Consider the following 20935-nt stretch of genomic DNA (forward strand, 5'->3'; position numbering starts at 1 on the left):
AAGGGGCAGAGGGAGAAGGAGAAGCAGGCTCCCCGATGAGCAGGGAGCCTGACACGGGGCTCGATTCCAGGACCCCGAGAGATCATGACCTGAGCCAAAGGCAGACGCTTCACCAACTGAGCAACCCAGGCATCCCAAGAAGCCAATTCTGAGATAAAGATCAGCAGGTTTATTAGGGAGTGCTCTTGGGAGCACTACCACCACCCATGGAAGGGAAGGAATGGGAGTAGCATGGGAGGAAAGAGATGCCGGGCTGCACCATAGGTTCCCCAAAGCCTCAGGTGGCCCCTTGGGAAGCTCTGAAGCTAGGAGCTGGGACCAAGGGGCTGAGCCTTTCCACCCCATCAGTCCTTCACTGGGTGCAGGCTGCCCTAGGAAGGGAGCATGCCCTTGGGCAGAGCAACTTTCTTCAGCTGAGATGGTCCCCACAAGGGTCTGAGAGCTGAGGGCTGCTGGCCATAGGAGTCCTTCAGTCCTGAAGGGGGTCCCCAGAGCACATCCAATGCCAGCTACGGAGGGGAAGGGGGCGCTATTGCATTTCAGTTGAGCCTGTGGGTCAGCCGGTGACAGTGAAGAGTTGCTGATCAGGGACATACAACAGGATTGCCAAGTGGTGCTGGTGTCCTAGTTAACACGAAGGATTTTGGCAGCCCCAAATAGTATTCAGATTTCAAGGTCCCTCATCCTTGGCCACATGGATCTGTCCTCTCTCCCTTGGATTAGTTTGTAGCAGGAAACGTGTATATTATTTAGAGAAGAACATTGTAGGACACTGTGTTCCTAAATTCCCAAACTTTTTACCCAAACTATTTCCTTTTTTAAGATTTTATTTATTTATTCATGAGAGACACAGAGATAGAGAGGCGGAGACACAGGCAGAGGGAGAAGTAGGCTCCGTGCAGGGAGCCCAATGTGGGACTCGATCCCTGGATGGGGATCACTCCCTGAGCCAAAGGCAGACGCCCAATCGCTGAGCCACCCAGGCATCCCAACTATTTCCTTTTTTAAAAAAGTTTCTTTTTTGTTGTAATCTATACCCATTGCGGGGCTCGCACTTACAACCCCCGAGATCAAGAGTTACATGCTCTTCCAATTGAGCCAGCCTACCTAAACTATTTCCTAAACAGGACTCAGATCCAAGGATCTGGGTAGATAACCGTTATTTCTGTTATAACAATAGTTACTTATGTTCATGACAATAATCTAGCTAATAGGCAAATAAAATTATGCGGATATTGCATGTTCTAAAAAATCAATCAGAAAACTATTTCTGAGCTGACAATGAATAAACACTTGTCTCTGAGCAGATGAATGAAAACTACAGGCGTCAGGATTAAACCTCATTACTAGGCAAATACAATATGTAGAAAATGACAAAGGAAAACTAATTATCAAGCTACAAAGGAAGGCCCACGGCGATGGTGACCCAACTTAGAATAGGTGGCTCAACAGGTACTAGAGTGATAAAAGGTAAGTATGCTGCCCAATTAAATGGGCTTTACAAATCCATGCAGGGATTACATAGATGAACGTTCAAAAACAGTGCCGTGCTGTTCTGAAAAGAAAGGGTCCCTGCATGAGGGGGGTGGTGTGGGCAGAATGAGAACTCCCTCGGCTTCCAGTGTGGGCAAGGCGGCCAACTGTGCCTCACTCAGGAAGACAGCTTGACACCGATGAGCAACTGTGAGTGAGTAGCAACAACTTTTCTAACCAGCAGTAGCAATATGGCTCCTAGGGAAAAAATGAAATATCCAAGGAACAAAGTCAACCTTTGTGACGGGGCTCACCCTGTGTCCCTGCACACGTTCGCCACTGAGCTTGCATTTTAACAAAGCCTTTGTGGCTCAAGCAATGAGTGACGCTGATCGGAGAAACGTTAGGACACAGTGGCTGATCCGTAGGGGAGCTATTTAGGAGGGATCACCTTGGTGTGCCCAAAAATCATTCTAGATAGGAGGGGAGTCAGTCCTGCATCCAGCCCCGCCTTAGGGGAGAGATGGGGCTACCTATGCCTTCTATGGGGCAGATCCGTCTTAGCAAATACTGTCTGGTAGCTCTTGCCACCAGCCTGCCAGACCACTAGGCATGAATTCTGGGAGGGCCAACTATTGTTCCCCATCCCCAACCTCAGAAACACACACACACACACACACACACACACACACACACACACACACACACACAGGTGATCTTCTGAATTGCCAATGATAATACCTACCTTACCATGTTCCAAACAAGCTACTAGGGGCTTTGCCTTGTCTGTTTCCCTCGGGAACCCTATAAAGTAGGTCCTGCTGTTATCCTCGCTGTATCGATGAGGACATTGATGCAAAGAGGTAAAGTGAGCTGCCCAAGATCACAGGCGGTTATGTGACAGAGCAGGCATATAAACATTAGCAAGCTGAAGGTAAGGTTGTGGGTTTCCCGTATGCTATTATGCCTCCCACATTTTGAGTATCAGACTGGTGACTCCTGACTGTTCTTTCTTCATGGGACCCTCTGGTGAAATCAGTGAATCTCCTTCACAGAAAAATGCCCACCTCTCACATGCACACAAAACATATTTGATTTCAGGGAGTCCAGGGACTCTCTGAAGCTCCACCTGAACCCCGTGGAACCCAGTTTAAGAACTTCTGTTGTAGGCTAGGCCACTCCCAGGCAGCAGCTTGGCCCAGACCCAACTTGGTTCATTGTGCCCCTAGCTTCCCCTGGGAGAGCTGATGTCCACTGCTTTGGGGCTGCCCTCACAGCTGAGGTTCAAAATACTCTGGCTTGTAACCCTACCCTCGTGCCGTCCTATTTTCCCCAGCATACCGTGTCTATGCCAGCTCCTGCCGCACTGGGATGAGGTTTCCAGTGGGCTAGCTCAGCCCTGGCTCAGAGAAGATAAGAAAGCTCTATAATTTTCCACAAAGAGACTGGGGCACTGTCTCCAACAGCAGAAGCCAAGAGGGAGGGAAATAGAACTCCCCAGCAAAGCCAGTGAAAACGGGTGATGCCAAGGGCACCCCAAGCACTGCCACAGGTCAGAACTGGAAATGAAGTGGAGAAAGGATACAAGGGGCCCCAGACAGAAACTTGCTCTGAGGGCATCTAGGAGGGGTGCTGCAGCTTGGCTTCCCCTCCCAGAACTGCAGTAGGTATGAGCTGGTCCAGAGCTCGAAGAGCTGGCTCTGTGGCAAAGACGGGCGAGACTCCCCCTTGAACTCAGGACGAGTGGGGGCAACCACATTTGCAGCTCATTCACTGAAGCAACAGGTAGTGTCTGGCATTTGTTTAGTTACCCAGCACGTACCAGATACCCGGCGCCTGTTCTAAGCACTTTACAAATATGAACTCGCTTAACGCCCCTAACGCCAGACGAGATGGGTGCTACCATCGTCTCCACTTGACGGACGGGAACCAAAGGCACCAGGGAGATAAGGGGACTTGCCTGAAGTTATGCGGCTAGTAGGTGGCAGAGTGGGATTCAAACTCAGGCAGTCCGGCCTGCAGCGCCCATGCTCTGCACCACCATGCTCCACAGACAGGGTGATCAGGGACTGGGCCAGTGACCAGAGACGGAGCTGTGAGCCATCCCTGCCCTTGAGGGGCTGACATTTTAGTGGCCCCAGGGCGACCAACGGGTGATCCTGGGCTGTCATGATGCATTCCTCCATCAGGGTGGGGAGGCTGTGGCCATGCCCCAGAGTGGGCCGAGGGCCCAGGCCCCAGGGCAGCAGCCAGCAAGTTGTAGGGACTCCTTTACTCAGGCCCAGGACCAAGGGAGCCACACGGCAGGTGTGGGACCACCCGTTCAGCTCCCACTCCGAAGCCTGGAATCCAAACAGCTGTGAGTGAGGCTCCCGTCAGGTGCGAGAGGAGCGCGGGGGGCCGAGCAAGCATCCTCACTCCTGTCCGGGGTATCAGAACAGGGGGTCCCTGTCTCTTCATCACTCGCCCCTTGCAGAGACAGTGAGCTCCCTGAGAGCAAGACATAGGCTTGTGTCTCTCTCCATCATACCTGCGGTGCCTAGCACGGGGCTGGCACCTAGTCAGCACTCAGTAAATGTTGATTCCATTCACACATTCAGCCAATGTTTACTGAGCATTAACTATGTTACCAGGACCTCTCCTAGGTTCTGGGATACAACGGTGCCCCCCCCCCCCCAGAAATCCCTCTCTTAACTTACATTACAGTGGAAGTGCCAGACAATAAAAACGAGCAACAAAAATATATGGGGCCTCAGGGGGAAATAGAAACAAGGAAGGAGGGGTTAGGAAGTGTAGGGAGGTGAAGACATTTTAGATAGAATGGACAGGAGAGATTTCTCTGAGGAAAAAAGACATTGAAGTCAAGACCTAGGGCTGGTGAGGGAGCAGGCCATGCCAGATACCTGAGGGAAGAGTGTTCCAGGCAGGGGAACAGCAAATGCCAAGGCCTCAGGGAGGAAAGTGCCTGGTGTGTGTGAGAACCAGGGAGGAGACCACAGTGGCCAGAGGCGAGTGAGTTGAGGGGGATCAGAGTAGGAGCTGGGAGTCAGAATGAACAAACCAGTAGTGGAGATTGTGTGTGGTGCCTATGAGCTGTGGCAACTGGTTCCATAGCTTGGAAGCCCTCCAAATCCTGCTGGGACTCACTGGGGGAGGGCGGGGAGGCCCCACAGGAAAGTCTATTAATAACTCACTCTCTCTGGAGCTCCATTCCAAAGGCATGACTGGATTCCCTACTCCACCCCCAACCCCAGCCACGGTGGAGGACAGGCAGGTGCTTCCTGGAAGCTTATACTCCTCAGTCGGAGACTGGGGCTGGGCTCGCAGGAGCAAGCTGAGATTAAGAACTGACCTTTAGGGGTGCCTGACTGGCTCCACCGGTAGAGCATGAGACTTTGGCCTTAAAAAAAAAAAAAGAATTAACCTTTCAAGTTTACACAGCCTATCCGACCTCCAGAGAGTACTCCACTCACTTGTCCTTTCAGAGTGTGATGGAGGGCACGGTGGGCTAGAGGCCCCTATTCCCTCTGGTCTGGTCTGAAAGAAAAAACCCTTTCAGTTGGGGTCTTCAGACAGCAAAATCTCTTTCCAAGCCCTGCTTTCCCACTTCCCTTCCACTCTCGGCTCTACTTTCAGAAGCAAAAAGAGTAAGTGTCCTTGCCCTCTCTCTGGGATGTCTGTGTCTGAGTCCCCTGGCCTGCACTGTCCCCCAAAGAGTCCAAAGTTAAAAGATGATTTGATTTAATTAAATCAAATCTTTGATTTAAAAGATGATTTGATTTGATCATTAAGAAGATGATTTGTAGTTCTCTAGAGATTTGGGACATGAGATTTATACTTTTCCATATTATAGGTATCTTCACCCACTCTGTGGTTTGCTTTTACACTCTCTTAATGGTGTTTTTCTTGTTGAACGGAAGCTCTTAATTTTAATGCAGCCAAATGTATACATCTTTTATGGTTAGTGCTTTTTGTGTAATGAAAATATTTTACTGTATTATTTTCTAGACTTTTTTAAGAAGTTTTTTTTTTTTTTAAAGTAAACTCTAGGGATCCCTGGGTGGCGCAGCGGTTTAGCGCCTGCCTTTGGCCCAGGGCGTGATCCTGGAGACCCCGGATCGAATCCCACGTCGGGCTCCCGGTGCATGGAGCCTGCTTCTCCCTCTGCCTATGTCTCTGCCTCTCTCTCTCTCTCTCTCTGTGACTATCATAAATAAATTAATTAATTAAAAAAATAAATAAATAAAGTAAACTCTACACCCAATGTGGGGTTTGAATGCATGACCCTGAGATCGAGAGTTACATGCTCTACCAACTGAGCCAGCCAGGTACCCCATTTTCTAGAAGTTTTAATTTTACCTTGCTCATTTAGATCTATGATTTATCTGGAATTGATTTTTATGGATGATATGAGGTAGTGGTCAAGTTTTCTTTTTGCCATGTGGCTAGATAATTGTCCTAGCAAAATTTTAAAAAAAAATTCTTTTCCCATGGAGGAGCAGTGGCACCTTTGTTATATATTTGTTATAACTGTATGGATCTGTTTCTGGACTCCCCATTCTGTTCTATTGATCTATTTTGCCTATCACTGGGCCAATATCTTCATTGTTTCAATTACTTTCACTACATAATAAGACACTATCTAGTACAACCATCTTTCTACCTACTTCTTCAAGAATGCCTTGGCTATTTTTGGACCTTTTCCATAGAATTTAAATTACCTTGTTAAGTCTCCCCCCCGCCACACACACACACATACACACAACTGTTGTTTTCTTTTTTTAAGATTTTATTTATTTGAGAGAGAGTAAGCAGGAGGAGAGGCAGAGAGAGGGAGAAACAGATTGCCCGCTGAGCAGGAAGCCTGACATGGGGCTTGATCCCGGGACTCTGGGATCATGAGCTGTGCCAAAGGCAGACACTTAACTAAGCCACCCAGGTGTCCCACAACTGTTGGGATTTTTGAATGGGGTCTCATTGAATCTATAAATCAGTCTGCAGAGAATTGATACCTTTTTTTTTTTTTTAGAGAATTGATATCTTAAAGCTATCAAGTCTTCCAACCCATCAATATCACTCCATTTATTTAGGTTTTAATTTTTCTCAATAACCTTTTATATTTTCTATGTTTTCCTAGATTTATCCCTAGGTATTTTTTATGCTACTATAATGACTAAATTTTTTAATCTTAGGTTTCCAAATGCTTGTTGCTTATATAGAGAAATGCAATTGATTTTCCATATTGACTATGTGCCCAGCACCTATCTAAATTTATTTATCATTTAAATGTTTATTCTTCAATTATTTTGCATATTCTTTATACACAATTGTGTTTCTTACAAATGATGATGGAATTTTTTCCTTTCTAATCTTTGATGTTTTTATTTCTTTTTCTTCTTTTATTGCACTGGCTAGGATTTCCAGTACAATGGTAATAGAGGGAATCCTTGTCTCATTTCCAATTTCAGGAGGCAAGCTTTCAGGTATGATACTTGTTGTACAATTTTTTGTAGATATCTTTGATCCTAATTAAGAATTTTCTTCTATTCCTAATCCCTTACTCCCATGTATATCCTTACAATAAATCTCTATTATTTAAGAGAACTTGAGTATCTGTTCCTAATGTCCAAAAAAACCTAATTATTTTTTTTTTCAAAAAAACCTAATTAAAACAACATTTTGTCACTTCCTTTTACATATTTATACCTCTCAATTTTTCGTATTTATTTCAGTAAGGTAGAACTTCCAGAATAATATTGAGTAATAGCAATGATGGCAGGCATCCTAGTATTATTCCTGACATTAATGAAAATGCCTCTAGAATTTCACCTAAATTCTACTTGTTAATATTTTATTTAGAACTTTAGAACATCTAGGGATGCTGGGGTGGCTCAGGGGTTGGGCACCTGCCTTCGGCTCAGGTCGTGATCCCGGGTTCCGGGATCGAGTCCCGCATCAGGCTCCCTGTGAGGAGCCTGCTTCTCCCTCTGCTTATGTCTCTGTCTCTTTCTCTCAGTTTGTGTCTCTCATGAATAAATAAATAAATCTTTAAAAATATAACTTTAGAACATCTATATTCAGGATTGATTGATTTTAGGGGAGAGTGGTCCATACATTTCTTTTTCCTGCTATCATTGTCAGGTTTGGTATCGGTTATCCTATTTTCACATGAAGAATTGGGGAAAATGATCTTTTTCTATTCTCTGAAACAGTTTAAGAACTGTTTGTCGAAGTTCTGCTAGAACTCAGTGACACATTCTCATTACCCAGAGGTTACTGCTGTTAATATCTCAGTGCACGTCCCTCCGGATCTTTCCCCTCCCCATGTGTATGCACACATGAACAGATATACAATAAACCAAGTAAGATCACTCCATATACTGTTCTGCAAATTGTTCTTTTCACTCAATCTTCATCATTTAATACATTTTCTTCTCATCTAATACCACATATTTATTTTTTTGATTGACCCCAAAAGGGCCCTTATGGTTGGTTTATCCAAAGTATGACCCAATCCAGAATAAGGCATTAATTGCATTTGATTTCTTTGAAAAGGAAAGTTTTCCTAACAATTATATCTGCCTTAAAATGGAAATGGCTGCTTTGGGAAATTGTAAGACTGGAGACTCTAAAGCAAAGGCTGGATCAATGGGGGGGGGGGGGTGTTGCACAGGGAATTCCTGCATGTGGGAGGTTAGAGTACATGAATTTTAAGGTGTTTTTCCAAAGTTGAGTGATGATGCTACTGTGTCTGATTTTCTACAAATCGTATTATTGTATCGCTTACGCATTGGATCCTATCCTCTTCTGTCTACTCAGGTAGATTACTCCAATAATTCTCTCTCCTGCATTATCAACTTTTACTTCTCTCTTGGCTTTTTCCTCATCAGCATTCAAATATGCTGTTTTTTCTTCTATCTTGAAAATACCTACTGTCAATCTTATTTCCCACTCCACATACCACATTTCTCTTTTCCTTTTACAGCAAAACTCCAAAAAAAAAAAAAAAAAAAAAAACCCAAAGTCATCTGTATTCACTGCCTCTAATTCCCCTCCTCCCGTTTTCTCTTGAACTCACTCCTGTCAGGCTTTTGCTCTCACCACTCTATTGAATTGCTTGTCAAGGTCACCAATGATCTCCAGTAAATGCAACACTCAATTCCAAGTCCTCATCTTACTTACACGTGCTAGCCATTTGCCTATTTGCTCTTGGAGCCATTCCTCCCTCCCTCAGCTCTGTTGTGTAGTATAGACAACTGCATTTCCCAGGCTCTCTTCCTCTCTGACTTCCTGACAGGTTTGGCCAATGGGAATTACTGGCTAAAGACTGGAGAGCAGGAGAAGGGGGAGAAGCCAGGGAACTCCCCTCCCTTTCCCTCTGTATTGAGGGTCATCTCTAACAGTGATTGTATCTCTTCTGTGGCTCCCCCTGGATAGGCCCTCCCTCCACAGACCAAGCTTTTCCTGGGCCAGCCTTCCTGCTTCTGCTGGGTGGTCCCTGATCCTAGATTTGAGTAACACCACCTTCTACTTTTACCTCCTGTACAGGCGAAGCAGCTTCCTGCTGTTGCTAAATTTCTGGGTTAATTCATCATCCCCACCTTGGCTTGCCAGTGCTTCCTGAGAAGAATAGCTCTTGCCTGAGTAACCAATTCCTTAAGTTCTTTCTATTTAAAATTCTGAATGTGAATTTTTCTAACTGGCCCCTGGCTGATATAAAACACCCACTTCTCTTAGCTTTCAGGATAGTTCCATTTCCCTCCAGCCTTACTAGCCATTTCTATTCAGTCTTCTTCACTAATTTCTCCTCATCTCTTAACCATTAAATGTTGGTAATGCCCCAGGATTCAGTCCTTGCACCCATTCTCTTTGCCATTTACACCTAACGTCTTTGGGAATCTCATCCTGGCTTGTGGCTTTGAGTAACATCTATTGGGATGCCTGGGTGGCTCAGTGGTTGGGTGTCTGCCTTCGGCTCAAGTTGTGGTCCTGGGATCGAGTCCCATATCGGGCTCCCCACAGGGAGCCTACTTCTCCCTCTGCCTACATCTCTGCCTCTCATGAATAAATAAATAAAATCTTAAAAAAAAAACCCTTGAATAACAGCTATCTGCCAAAACCTTCCAAATTTATATCTCTAGGTAGACCTCCCCAGTTTAGCTACAGACTACATAGTCAACTGCCTACTTGACATCTCCACTCTGATAGCCAGTAGGCATTTCAAACATAACATATCCAAACCATGTGCTTGGCTTTCCCCTGAAAATTTTCTCCCCATCTCAGTAAATGTTACTTCAATTCCTCCCCATTATTCTAGCCACAAATCAAGTTGATTTCCCTCTTCCCATCGCTTCCCACATCCAATCCATCAGCTCGATCTAGTAACAAAACCTCCCAAACACATCTCCATTCACTTTCTCCAACTCTTCCTTTCCTGCCCTAGTTCAGCCACTCTCATCTCTTGCCCGGGCTATGACAGTAGTCTGACTGGTCTCCCTGCTTCCATTCTGGCCTCCCAATGACAAGCCTTCCCTGGGTGGCAGCTGAATCATTTTAAAGTGTAAATCATGTTAGTCCTCTGCCTAAAAGTCTTCAATAATTTCCCATTGTGCCTTTAAGGTCCAATGGAACCTGCTCCCTCCTCTGACCTCACTTTTTGCTGCTTGTTCTTTCTCTCCCTCAGTACAATCAAGTCACAGCGGCCTTCTTTCCATTCCTCCAACATGCTCAGCCTCTCCCTCCGCAGAGCCTTCGGATTTCCTACTGGCCTCATCTGGGTTGCTTCTTCCTTCTTTACCCGGCCAACTCATTCTCATCCTTCAGGTCTGACGGGCACGATCCCATCCCCGACCACCCGCCATTCTGAGAGCCCATCCCCGACCACCCGCCATTCTCTATCACATCACACTATTTGAACTGATCTATTTCTGGTTCACTTGTCTGTCGGGCACCTCTGCCGCCAGAACATGAGCTTCTTTGTTCTCCACTATCTCCCAGCTCCTCGTGCAAAATCTAGCTACTCAATATACAGTAGCTGACTGACTAAGGTATGAGATCAGCCTTGAGCAGAAAGAGGGCCACCTCTTCCTCTGAGACTGGAAGGAGAGAAGGTTGGGAACAGATGCAACTAAGGGTGCCCCTATGTCCTTGGTGCTTTGGGAAGAAAAATATCTGCTGAGAGGTGGCTTGCAGGCAGAGAGGAAGGGGGAAAGTGGTGAAGGCTCTAAATTGTCCCAGGGTAAACAGGAGGGTTCCCGACCTAAACACTCAGAAGGATTGGCTAGCTGTGGCGAGAACCTATCTGATACTGGAACCATATATTCATGATGTCAAACTGCACCCATTTACAAGATATGGACACTCATCTATTTGGGTAAAAGGTCAGAGAAGGCAGATTGTGGGACTGATTCTGAATTGGGAGTTTGCAGAGCAGATATTATAATATCAAAGGGATTTAAGATTTATCTATTTATTTATGTTTCCAACAAAGCCCAGTTGCTGTAATAAAAAACAAGTCCAAGGTATTTTTTTTAATTTTTACTTTATTTATGATAGTCACACACACACACACACACAGAGAGAGGCAGAAACACAGGCAGAGGGAGAAGCAGGCTCCATGCACCGGGAGCCCAACGTGGGATTCGATCCTGGGTCTCCAGGATTGCGCCCTGGGCCAAAGGCAGGCACTAAACCGCTGCGCCACCCAGGGGTCCCAAGTCCAAGGTATTAATCAGAATGTTTGATAATTAGGAATCATTGGCAATGGCTTAGAATATTTGGGCAGAAGACTGTTACTAAATATAAATCTGTGTATTTTTTTTAAAAGAATTGTAGGCCTCTGCACATCTAACTGTAATTGCTGTCACTATGATGAAGTGGTATTGCCTCTTACCCACTTCCCAGACCTGTTTTTTTTAAAAGATTTTATATTCATGAGACACACAGAGAGAGAGGCAGAGACATAGGCAGAGGGAGAAGCAGGCTCCCTGTGGGGAGCCCGATGTGGGACTCGATCCCAGACCCCGGGATCATGACCTGAGTCAAAGGAAGATGCTCAACCGCTGAGCCACCCAGGCGTCCCTTCCAAGACCTATTGTAATTCCAGACCAGTTTACCTAGAAATCTCTGAGCCAAGAGACAATGCATCACCTGGACATTGCCACAAATACATATTGCAAAGTTTCTTTATGGCCTTCTCCAAAAGGTCCTACAGCTATTGACCAAAACTCTTGTTAACTAGAAAAGGAGAGCCAGAACACTCACCATAAGACAGAGGTCAGACTGGGGGCTTAGAGCATGGGGTCAGGAGATAAATGGAATTTCAGCCTGAGTTTGTATCAGAACAGGTCTCAGTGAGTTTGCAGATCTACTCTGAGATTATTTTTCTCATTTAAAAGGAAATAAGATTTGGGGCATCTGGCTGGCTCCGTCAGTAGAGCACGAAACTCTGGATCTCGGGATTGTGAGTTTGAGCCCCATATTGGGTGTAGAGATTACTTTAAAAATAAATAAAAATTTAAAATTTTTTAAAAAGGATAAGGTTGGGGAGCCCAGGTGGCTCAGCGGTTTAGCACCGCCTTCAGCCCAGGGTGTGATCCTGGAGACCCGGGATCGAGTCCCACGTCGGGCTCCCTGCATGGAGCCTGCTTCTCCCTCTGCCTGTGCCTCTACCTCTCTCTCTCTCTCTCTCTCTGTCTCTCATGAATAAATAAAATCTTTAAAAAAAAGGATAAAGTTTACAATAACACCAGAGAAAATGAAGTACTTAGATATAAATTTAAACAAAATATCCTTCTGATATGTACAAGAAAAACTACAAATCACTGATGAAAAAAATCAAAGAGGGATGCCTGGGTGGCTCAGTCGGTGAAGCATCTGCCTTTGGCTCGGGTCATGATCCCAGAGTCCTGGGATTGAGCCCTACCTCAGGCTCCCTGCTCAGAGAGGAGCCTGCTTCTCCCTCTCCCTCTGCCCCTTGCCCCCACCACTCATGCTCTCTCTCATTCTCTCAAATATATGAAAAAAAAATCAAAGATCTAAATAGAGAGATAGCTGTGTTCATGGGTTAGAAAATGCAGTATTACTAAGATGTCAATTCTCCCCAACTTGATCTTTAGATTTTACACAATTCCAATCAAAATTCCAGCAAGAATTTCAGAGATACCAACAAGCTGATTAGAATAAACAAAACAATTTTCAAAGATTTATTTATTTATTTATTCATGATAGAGCGGTGAGTACTCAATTTCAAGACTCATTACAAAGCCATAATAATCAAGTCAAGATAGGATGGTACTAGTGCAAGCATAGACAATAGACAAAAGAAAAAGTCTAACAATATAGTCAATTGACTTTTGACAAAGGTACAAAGGCAACTGAATGGAAAAAGGAAAGTCTTTTCAGCAGATGAGGTTGAAAAACTGGACATTATATGCAAAAAAATGAACGTTTATACATGTATCATATCTTATATAAAAATCAATTCAAAATGGGGGCACTGGGGCGCCTGGGTGGCTCAGTCAGTTAAGTGTCTGACTCTAGGTTTTGGCTAGGTCATAATCTCAGGGTCCTGGGATCAAGCCCTGTGTCAGGCTCCATGCTCAGTACAGAGTCAGTTTGAGACTCTCTCCCTCTATCCCTCTCCCCCTCCCTGATTTCTCTCTCAACAAATAAATCTTAAAAAAAAAAAAATAGGGGCATGTGGGTGGTTCAGTCGGTTGAGCATCCAACTCTTGGTTTCAGCTCAAGTCATGATCTCAGGATCATGAAATGGAGCCCCGTGCCAGGCTCTGTGCTCAGCAGGGAGTCTGCTTGACATTCTCTCCCTCTCCCTCTGCTCTAAAATAAAAACTAAAAAATCTTTTAAAAATTCAAAATGGAAAAAAAAAAAAAATTAAAAAAAAAAAAATAAAATAAAATAAAAATTCAAAATGGATCACAGACCAAAATGTAAAATATAAACCTTACAGAAGTAAATCTGCATGATCCTGGGTCATGAAAACTATTACTTGTCTTAATATCCTATTAAGAGAATAAAAAGATAAGCCCCACACTGGGAGATGTTACAAATCACATATCTGATAATAGATTTATATCCAGATTATACAAAGAGCGCTTAAAACCCAACAATAAAAAAAGATACCCAGTTTAAAAATTAGCAAAAGAAGGATGCACGGGTGCCTCAGTGGTTGAGCATCTGCCTTTGGCTCGGGTCGTGATCTCAGAGTCCTGGGATCAAGTCCTGCATCGGGCTCTGCAGGGAGCCTGCTTCTCCCTCTGCCTTTGTTTTTGCCTCTCTGTGTCTCTCATGAATAAATAAAATATTTGAAAAAAAATGGGCAAAAGATCTGAACAGATGCTTCTCCAAAGAAGACATACAGATGGAAAATTAGCTAATAAAAATATGTTCATGACAACAAATAATCAAATAATCCAATTAAAAATGATTATAGACCTTCCTCCAAAGATAGTATACAAATGGCCAAGAATCATATGAAAAGTTACTCAACAAAAAAAAAAAAAAAAAAAAAAAGAAAAGTTACTCAACATCACTAATTGAAATGCAAATGAAAACCATGAAATACTACCTAACACCTATTAGGATGGCTACTGTCAAAAAACAGAAAGTAAGTGTTGGTAAGGATGTGGAGAAATTGGAGCCCTGTATATTACTGATGGGAACGTAAAATGGTGCAGCCACTGTGGAAAAGCCTATGGTGGTTCCTCAAAAAATTAAACATAGAGAGGTGCCTGGGTGGCTCAGTCAGTTAACTATCTGCCTTTAGCTCAGATCATGATCTTAGGATCCTGGGATGGAGCCCCATGTCGGGCTCTCTGCTGAGAGGGAGGTCTCTCTGTAATAAAATCTTTTTTAAAAAATGAAACAGAATTATCATGATCCAGAAATCCCCTTCTGGGTATTTAGCCAAAAATGTTAAGTAGGGTTGCAAAGACACCATCTGTCATTAGGGGAAGACTCGGTTGCAAATTAAAAGCACAAGATACAAAAAATAAAAAAATAAAAAAAAAGCACAAGATACCACTGAGAAACTGTCATAGATTAGAGGAGACTAAAGACACACGGCAGCTAAATGCACCATGCAATTGTAAAGAAGGTCCTGGAACAGAAAGAGGACATACTGGAACAACTGGTGATATCCAAATAAAGCATGTAGTTTAATTTTATCATACCAATGTTAACTTCCTAGTTTTGACCACTGTACTATGGCTTTATATATATTAGTCTGTCTGGGATGCTATAACCAAGTATCATAGACCAAGTGGCTTAAACAATAGACATTTATTTCTCACAGTTCTGGGGAAAATTCAAGGTCCAAGTGCCAGCTGATTCAGTTCCTGGTGAGAGTGCTTTTCCTGTCTTGTGGATGGCCACCTTTTTGCTGTGTCTTCATGTGGTAGAGAGAGAGCTCTCTGGTCTCAAGAGCACTAATCCCATCACAAGAGTCTCACCTCATGACATCATCTAAACCTAATTACTTCCCAAAGGCCCATCTCCAAATCCCATCACACTGGGAGTTAGGGCTTCAACATAGGAATTTTGGAGGGGACATGATTCAGCCCATAGCATTATACAAGATGGTAACAGTGGAGGAACTGAGTGGAGAGTATACAGAAACTCTCTGAATGATCTCTGGTACTTTTCTGTACATCTAAAATGATTCAAAAATTTTTAAGGTAAAAAACTGAAGGTCAGGGGCACTTGGCTGGCTCAGTCGGTAGAATGGAGACCCTGGATTTCAGGGTCCTGAGTTCAAGCCCCACATTGGGTGTGGAGCCTACTTTAAAAACAGAACAAACAGGGATGCCTGGGTGGCTCAGTGTTTGAGCATCTTGCCTTGGCTCAGGTCGTGATCCTGGGGTCCTACGCTCCCCACAGGGAACCTGCTTCTCCCTCTGCCTATGTCTCTGCCCCTCTGTCTCTCATGAATAAGTAAAATCTTAAAACAACAACAACAACAAATAAACAAACTCAGGGTCGGAAGTGTTGAAGGTAAGAGCACTTCAGATCCCCAACCACAAGATCAGGCTGGGTCAGAAAGAAGACAGGCAGTAAGAGAATGGCAATACTGGGGGAAAACAGGAGGATCGAAGTTCTGTGAAGTACAGAAGCAGGTTTAGTTCACCCTAAGTGATGTTTTTTGTTTTCCTGGAGGAATATCAAACACTAAAAGCTCAAATGTAATGGACTGTGCTTTGTTAGAACTGAGTAAGAAGATGGAGTAGTCAGGTAAAGAAGCAGCAGAATAAAACATCAAGGAAATTAAGAAAGGAAGCTTTTTCCTTGAGAAAAGGAGGTGGTCCACAAGTGATAAGGATTACAAAGTGGTGGAGACAAGCTAGTTTTTAAAAAGCTTTTCAATTCCTCTTATGCAGTAGAATTACACTTTCAAATGTCACCATTATTACAGTGGAAAATTTTTACATTTTACTCTTTCATTACAGTTTGACAATCTGCAAAAACAAACACAAAAGAAAGCAGGCTAAGACTCTCCAAAATTTCAATATGGCTCTTTATAGTAACATTAAAACACTGTATTTGCTGCTAATATCCTATAAGAAAATAGAGACTAGAGAAACCATGTCATATCATTTTAGTAAGTATTTCAATATGAAAGAAAACATTGAGGAGCACATCTTTATTTGGTGCTAATGACACACTGATTTACAGTCTTAAAGATGAAACAAAATGCGTAATCTGAACCAGATGTCAAAATGGGTTTAGGGTCAGTAGCTAAGGACAAATAGTTCAGAAAATATGTGCAAGGGTAACGACACAATTGCTACAAGGAGACCTCTATGTGTCTTTATTTTTTTTTTTTCTATGTGTCTTTATATCGCATTTTACTTGGTTTCTCAAAATGAAATTGCTATCCACTCTCAATAATAGATTTAAAAAAAAATCCCGTAAGACGGCAGCCCGGGTGGCTCAGTAGTTTAGTGCCGCCTTCAGCCCAGGGTGTGATCCTGGAGACCCAGGCTCGAGTCCCACGTTGGGCTCCCTGCATGGGGCCTGCTTCTCCCTCTGCCCGTGTCTCTGCCTCTCTCTCTCTCTCTGTGTCTCTGATGAATAAATAAATAAAATCTTTAAAAAAAATCCCATAAGAGTAGCAATTTAGCCTAGTTCTATAGTCAGATTTCTGGCTTGATCACTTCCTGGCTATGGGATCTTGGGAAATTTACACTCTTAGAGCCTCAGATACTCATTTATAAAATGAAAATGAGAACAGTTATATCTGTCTCATAGTACTGTCATCTTGTTTAAGATAATACCCATAAAGCACTTTCCATAGCATGTGACACATAGTAAATACCCACTAGAAAGTATTATTATCATCAGTAAACTACTACTATTTTTTATTATAAGTACTAATAAAATTATCACCCTTCAAATCTAAAAACAAACAAAACAGGTTTAGTGAACTATGAGCATGATAATAGCAATGTTAGGAGGTTGTGATGACAAAATAGAATTCTGGATTTCTAGAATTTTGGATTTCAGAGACTCTGGGCATGGCAGCCAGGCTGTAGTCACAGGAGTTTGTGACTAAAGTGGTGTGAAGGTAAAGGTCACTGTTTAGGGGTGAGGTTAAGGAATTGTAAGGAGATTATGGTTGGCTCTCCATATAATGTCAAAGTATCTTTCAGAATGAGGATAGGAAATGAGATGGAGAGGAAGACTCGGTTGCAAAGACCTCACTGGATGCAGGGGAATAACTTGGGAAGATGGTAACACAGCCCCACCCAGGATTTCCCAGGATCCCTGCCGCCCTTCTTTCTCCCAGTTCTCGCTAGCTCACATCTACTCCCCTACGCTAAATGAGGAAAAAAAAAACAAAGAAAAATGCCCAATTATTTCCCAACAGCACCTCACATATAGGTCCTGGGCGACTGCTAAGTGCAACCCATTGTGGAGAATACAAGGAGGTTAAAATCCTCTTCCAGCTGCAGCAGCTTGCAATAAAGTGAACAGATAAAAACATGTATGTAACACTACATATTGCTGTCTCTGAAACAGCATGATGTTAAATTTTTTATTTTTAAAAGATTGTATTTATTTGAGAGAGAGAGAACATGAGCAGTGGGGCGGGGCCAAGGAAGAGGTAGAAGCAGGCTCCCTGCTGAGCAGAGAGCCCAACTTGGGGCTCACTCCTCAGGATCATGACCTGAGCTAAAGGCAGATGCTTATCCGACTGAGCCACCCAGGCATCTCTAAATATTTAAATATACAACACTCCTCTACAAATAGCAAATGTGAAATACCAGACAGCCAGTAGATACTCTCAGTATCGGTTCTTACTGTCTCTCTCCTATACCCATGTACGGAAGCAGTACTCTTCTGAGCTGCTCACTGAGATGGTACTCACTTCGGTGGCTTACTGAGACCCCGTTTTCATTTACGATCTGAGCTGCTCTCCCCCACCCCTCATTCCAATTGGGCTGTTCCTTAAGTACGAAGTCTGATAAGGAGTAAGTCACCTATTGCTTTAACACTTGAAATAGAGGAAGCAAGGCTATGCTTTCAGGGATCATTTCTGTAATTTGTTACCAGGGAAGTTTCTCTGAACATGAAGTGAAGGAAGCTTTATGTAGATTCTGGCTTTTTGTAGATTTTTTTCTGACAGCAGAGAGATTCAAACCATAGCCAATTCCTGCCAGTCTAATAATAGAGTCACTTAAAAGAATCAGAATTGCTGCAACTTTAAATATAATCCATGATACTTTTCTCTGTGGCACATCATAATGCTTTTTTAAAACATCTTTAAACATTATATTAACTGTGAAGAAGGAAGGAGAATGGCTACTTTAGAAACTAGAGACACTCCAGCACTGATGTATTCATAGAGTTTCTACATAGCTGAAGAAGTTTGCATGAAACAGATAAAAAATAGTACAGAAGACCTATATACAGAAAGATTTAGAAAACCCATCTCTAGAAAGCAGGTCAGATAGACTCAAAGACCTCACCGAAGGTAGGAGGAATCAATGGGAAGCAATGTAAAGCCTTCTGCTGGGGCAAAAAGGTGGGCACCAGTCCATGGAGTCGAGACAAAGTTCTTTTTCCTCCTTATCTAAATGCTTGCCACCGGTTGGGGTTGAGAGAAAGGTCCTGATTCACTTGAACTGGTTGTCAATCAAGGTCCCCTTCATTTTTGCTTTCTTGGCTTCTAGTTCAGCCTGGAAAGGAAGACAAATATATGCCCCGGTAGGTGACACAAAATTCTTACTTTCCTTCCTTATTCTAACTGCCCAAACACCATCCTTTGGGTGCATTTAGTACAGAAACTTGGAACGGTGGTTGTCAAATCATTATGAATCTCTAGCAACTGCTTTCCAACCTGATATAATAGTCCACACCGAAAATGATGGGGTATGCATGGGGAGATGGAGTAAGTACGAAAGGTTGTGGTCAAAGGTGATCAGTGTGGGGCCCCTACATACCCCAGGTCCCTCAACGGGCTGAGGAAATCAGTATTGTGGTATACCAGTATCCCATTCCTGGATGAACAGGAAGAGAAACACGGTTCTAGAACAGTGTTACTTCAGGTTGTACAGTCCCTGAACTGTTTGTTACTGGCTCATGCAAGATATGTAAAATTGAGAGTCAGCACTTAGAAACTTCTATAGTAATTTGACAGAGCAATAATAAAATAAAATAATTGGAGTAATTGAGGCAAATTCCTTTTTACTGCACTTTATAAATGACAGATCTATTCTTGACAGATTGAAAATTTTTAAAAAGAGGAAAGCCCTGGTCCTTCATCTCAGAAAATCTGATAAGCGCTGCTCTAGACCACCATGGCAAGGTAATGTAGCTCCCAAGGCCCACCACCACTGTCACCAAAAAATCCTCCACAGTCATTCTAGAATGAACTGGTCCACCCTTAAGGCACCAATGCAGTGATGTCTGATTTTAAAGAAATATTATAAGCACATCATCATCAAGAAAACACAACTTGCAGGCACCATCAAACATAAGTGCGCATGCTCTATGATGAGCCTGTGAACGGCACAGAAACTTGGGGTGGTACCTGGGCTTTAAACAGCAATGAAGGCCCTGTCCTGGTAATGCCAATGTAGCACTACTGTATGCCCTCACATCGGAAGAGTGTCATGAAGCCCGATCTTGAACTCCTGACCTTGGACCACAGGCAGCAGATTAAAGTATCATTCTGGTCAGGGCTAGCTAACGAGTATTGTAACTTAGGGCCTGAACCCTGTGCTCACTAGAGCGGGGTACACCAACAGTTGGAGTCCAGGTGGCAGCCAACTACACCAGTAACCCCTGATAGACTTCCTCCAGGATTTGCCTGGCTGTTGGAGGGCCTTTCAGGCTAAGACATCCATGCTGCCCCCACGCCACTCACCAGCTCTTGCAGCCGCCTTTTGCTCATGCCTTTGCGCTCCAGCTGTTTTTCAATCACCTTGGCATTCTGTGCATACGAGTCGGCAACTTCTCTCTGGGGGGGGGAAAGAAGCACCCCTGAGCTGACAGTACTGATGAGTAACAGAGACTGCAAGTAGCCATTTATACTACTCGGGTCTCAAAATTTTTACTGAAATGGACTCTGTTCCCTTTAAACTCTTCAGCTTTTCAATAATCCAAGAGAGCTCAGGTTTCAGCCAAAAGCATTTGAAAAAGAACAGATAACATCTCTCTGTAAACCTCATTATACTTAAGTACCATAAAGGTAATTGCTACCACTGCTGAGGAGAGCCTCGTAAACCACTCAAGCTGGACTGGAAGGGACCTGAAACTGCTGAGTCCGATAGGTTTCAAACTGAAGAGGGATGAGAGATTTGCCCTCTGAAAGCATCTCAGAACACAGTATGAAAATACTAGTCCAACTCCCTGGTTGGCATTTTACAGATGTCCTTGAGATCTAGGGAAACAGGACCTGGCCCGGTGTCCTCTAGTCTCTTCCCAGCTGAGTGAGGCCTATGAGCAAAGTTTCTAATTATTTTGCCACTTGAATGGGCTGGCTTTAGAATCCCCTTCCCTTCCAGGTCCTCCCCCCAACCCAGCTTCCTTGAGAACAGAAGCACTCACAGCCTCAATTTCCTCTTCTTCCTCATCAATGGTAGACACCGTGACGGAGCTGAACTTGCCCATGTCTTTCGTCCGTTTGGTCATCATCACCTGGAGTCACAGGAGGAAGAATCAGTCTCACTCTCTGCAAGAGGCTCTGTGAGCCGTGCACACATGCATGCATGTAGTGTGTGCATGGCAACACACATGCACATGCCTGACTACAGTGGGAGGAGGTTGGGGGTGGTGACACACCTCTCTGGGACAGACTGGTCTATCTAAAAAGGCCAATGGGGTTTTTTTTTTCCTATTTGGATTATATTTTTTAACATTTGCCATCAAGGCTTTTAAGAGTATACTTAAAAATGAGCCTGATTCTTTCGTCTTAACTGTCCACACTGAAAAAACAAGACA

General features: G+C 43.7%; 1 protein-coding gene across 1 annotated transcript in view; it reads right to left on the bottom strand.

The window, feature by feature from the left end:
• Positions 1-12666: 12666 nt before the first annotated feature.
• Positions 12667-20935, bottom strand: part of STEEP1 (STING1 ER exit protein 1) — a 28135-nt gene continuing 19866 nt past the window's right edge. The window contains exons 5-7 of the mRNA XM_025431380.3: positions 20543-20632; positions 19860-19952; positions 12667-18669 (exon numbers count right to left, since the gene is read on the bottom strand). Of these exons, the coding sequence (XP_025287165.1) occupies positions 18607-18669; positions 19860-19952; positions 20543-20632 (246 nt within the window). The 3' untranslated portion in view covers positions 12667-18606. The remainder of the gene's footprint in view (positions 18670-19859; positions 19953-20542; positions 20633-20935) is intronic.

Source organism: Canis lupus, chromosome X (assembly GCF_003254725.2).
Source record: "Canis lupus dingo isolate Sandy chromosome X, ASM325472v2, whole genome shotgun sequence".
Taxonomy (NCBI): domain Eukaryota; kingdom Metazoa; phylum Chordata; class Mammalia; order Carnivora; family Canidae; genus Canis; species Canis lupus.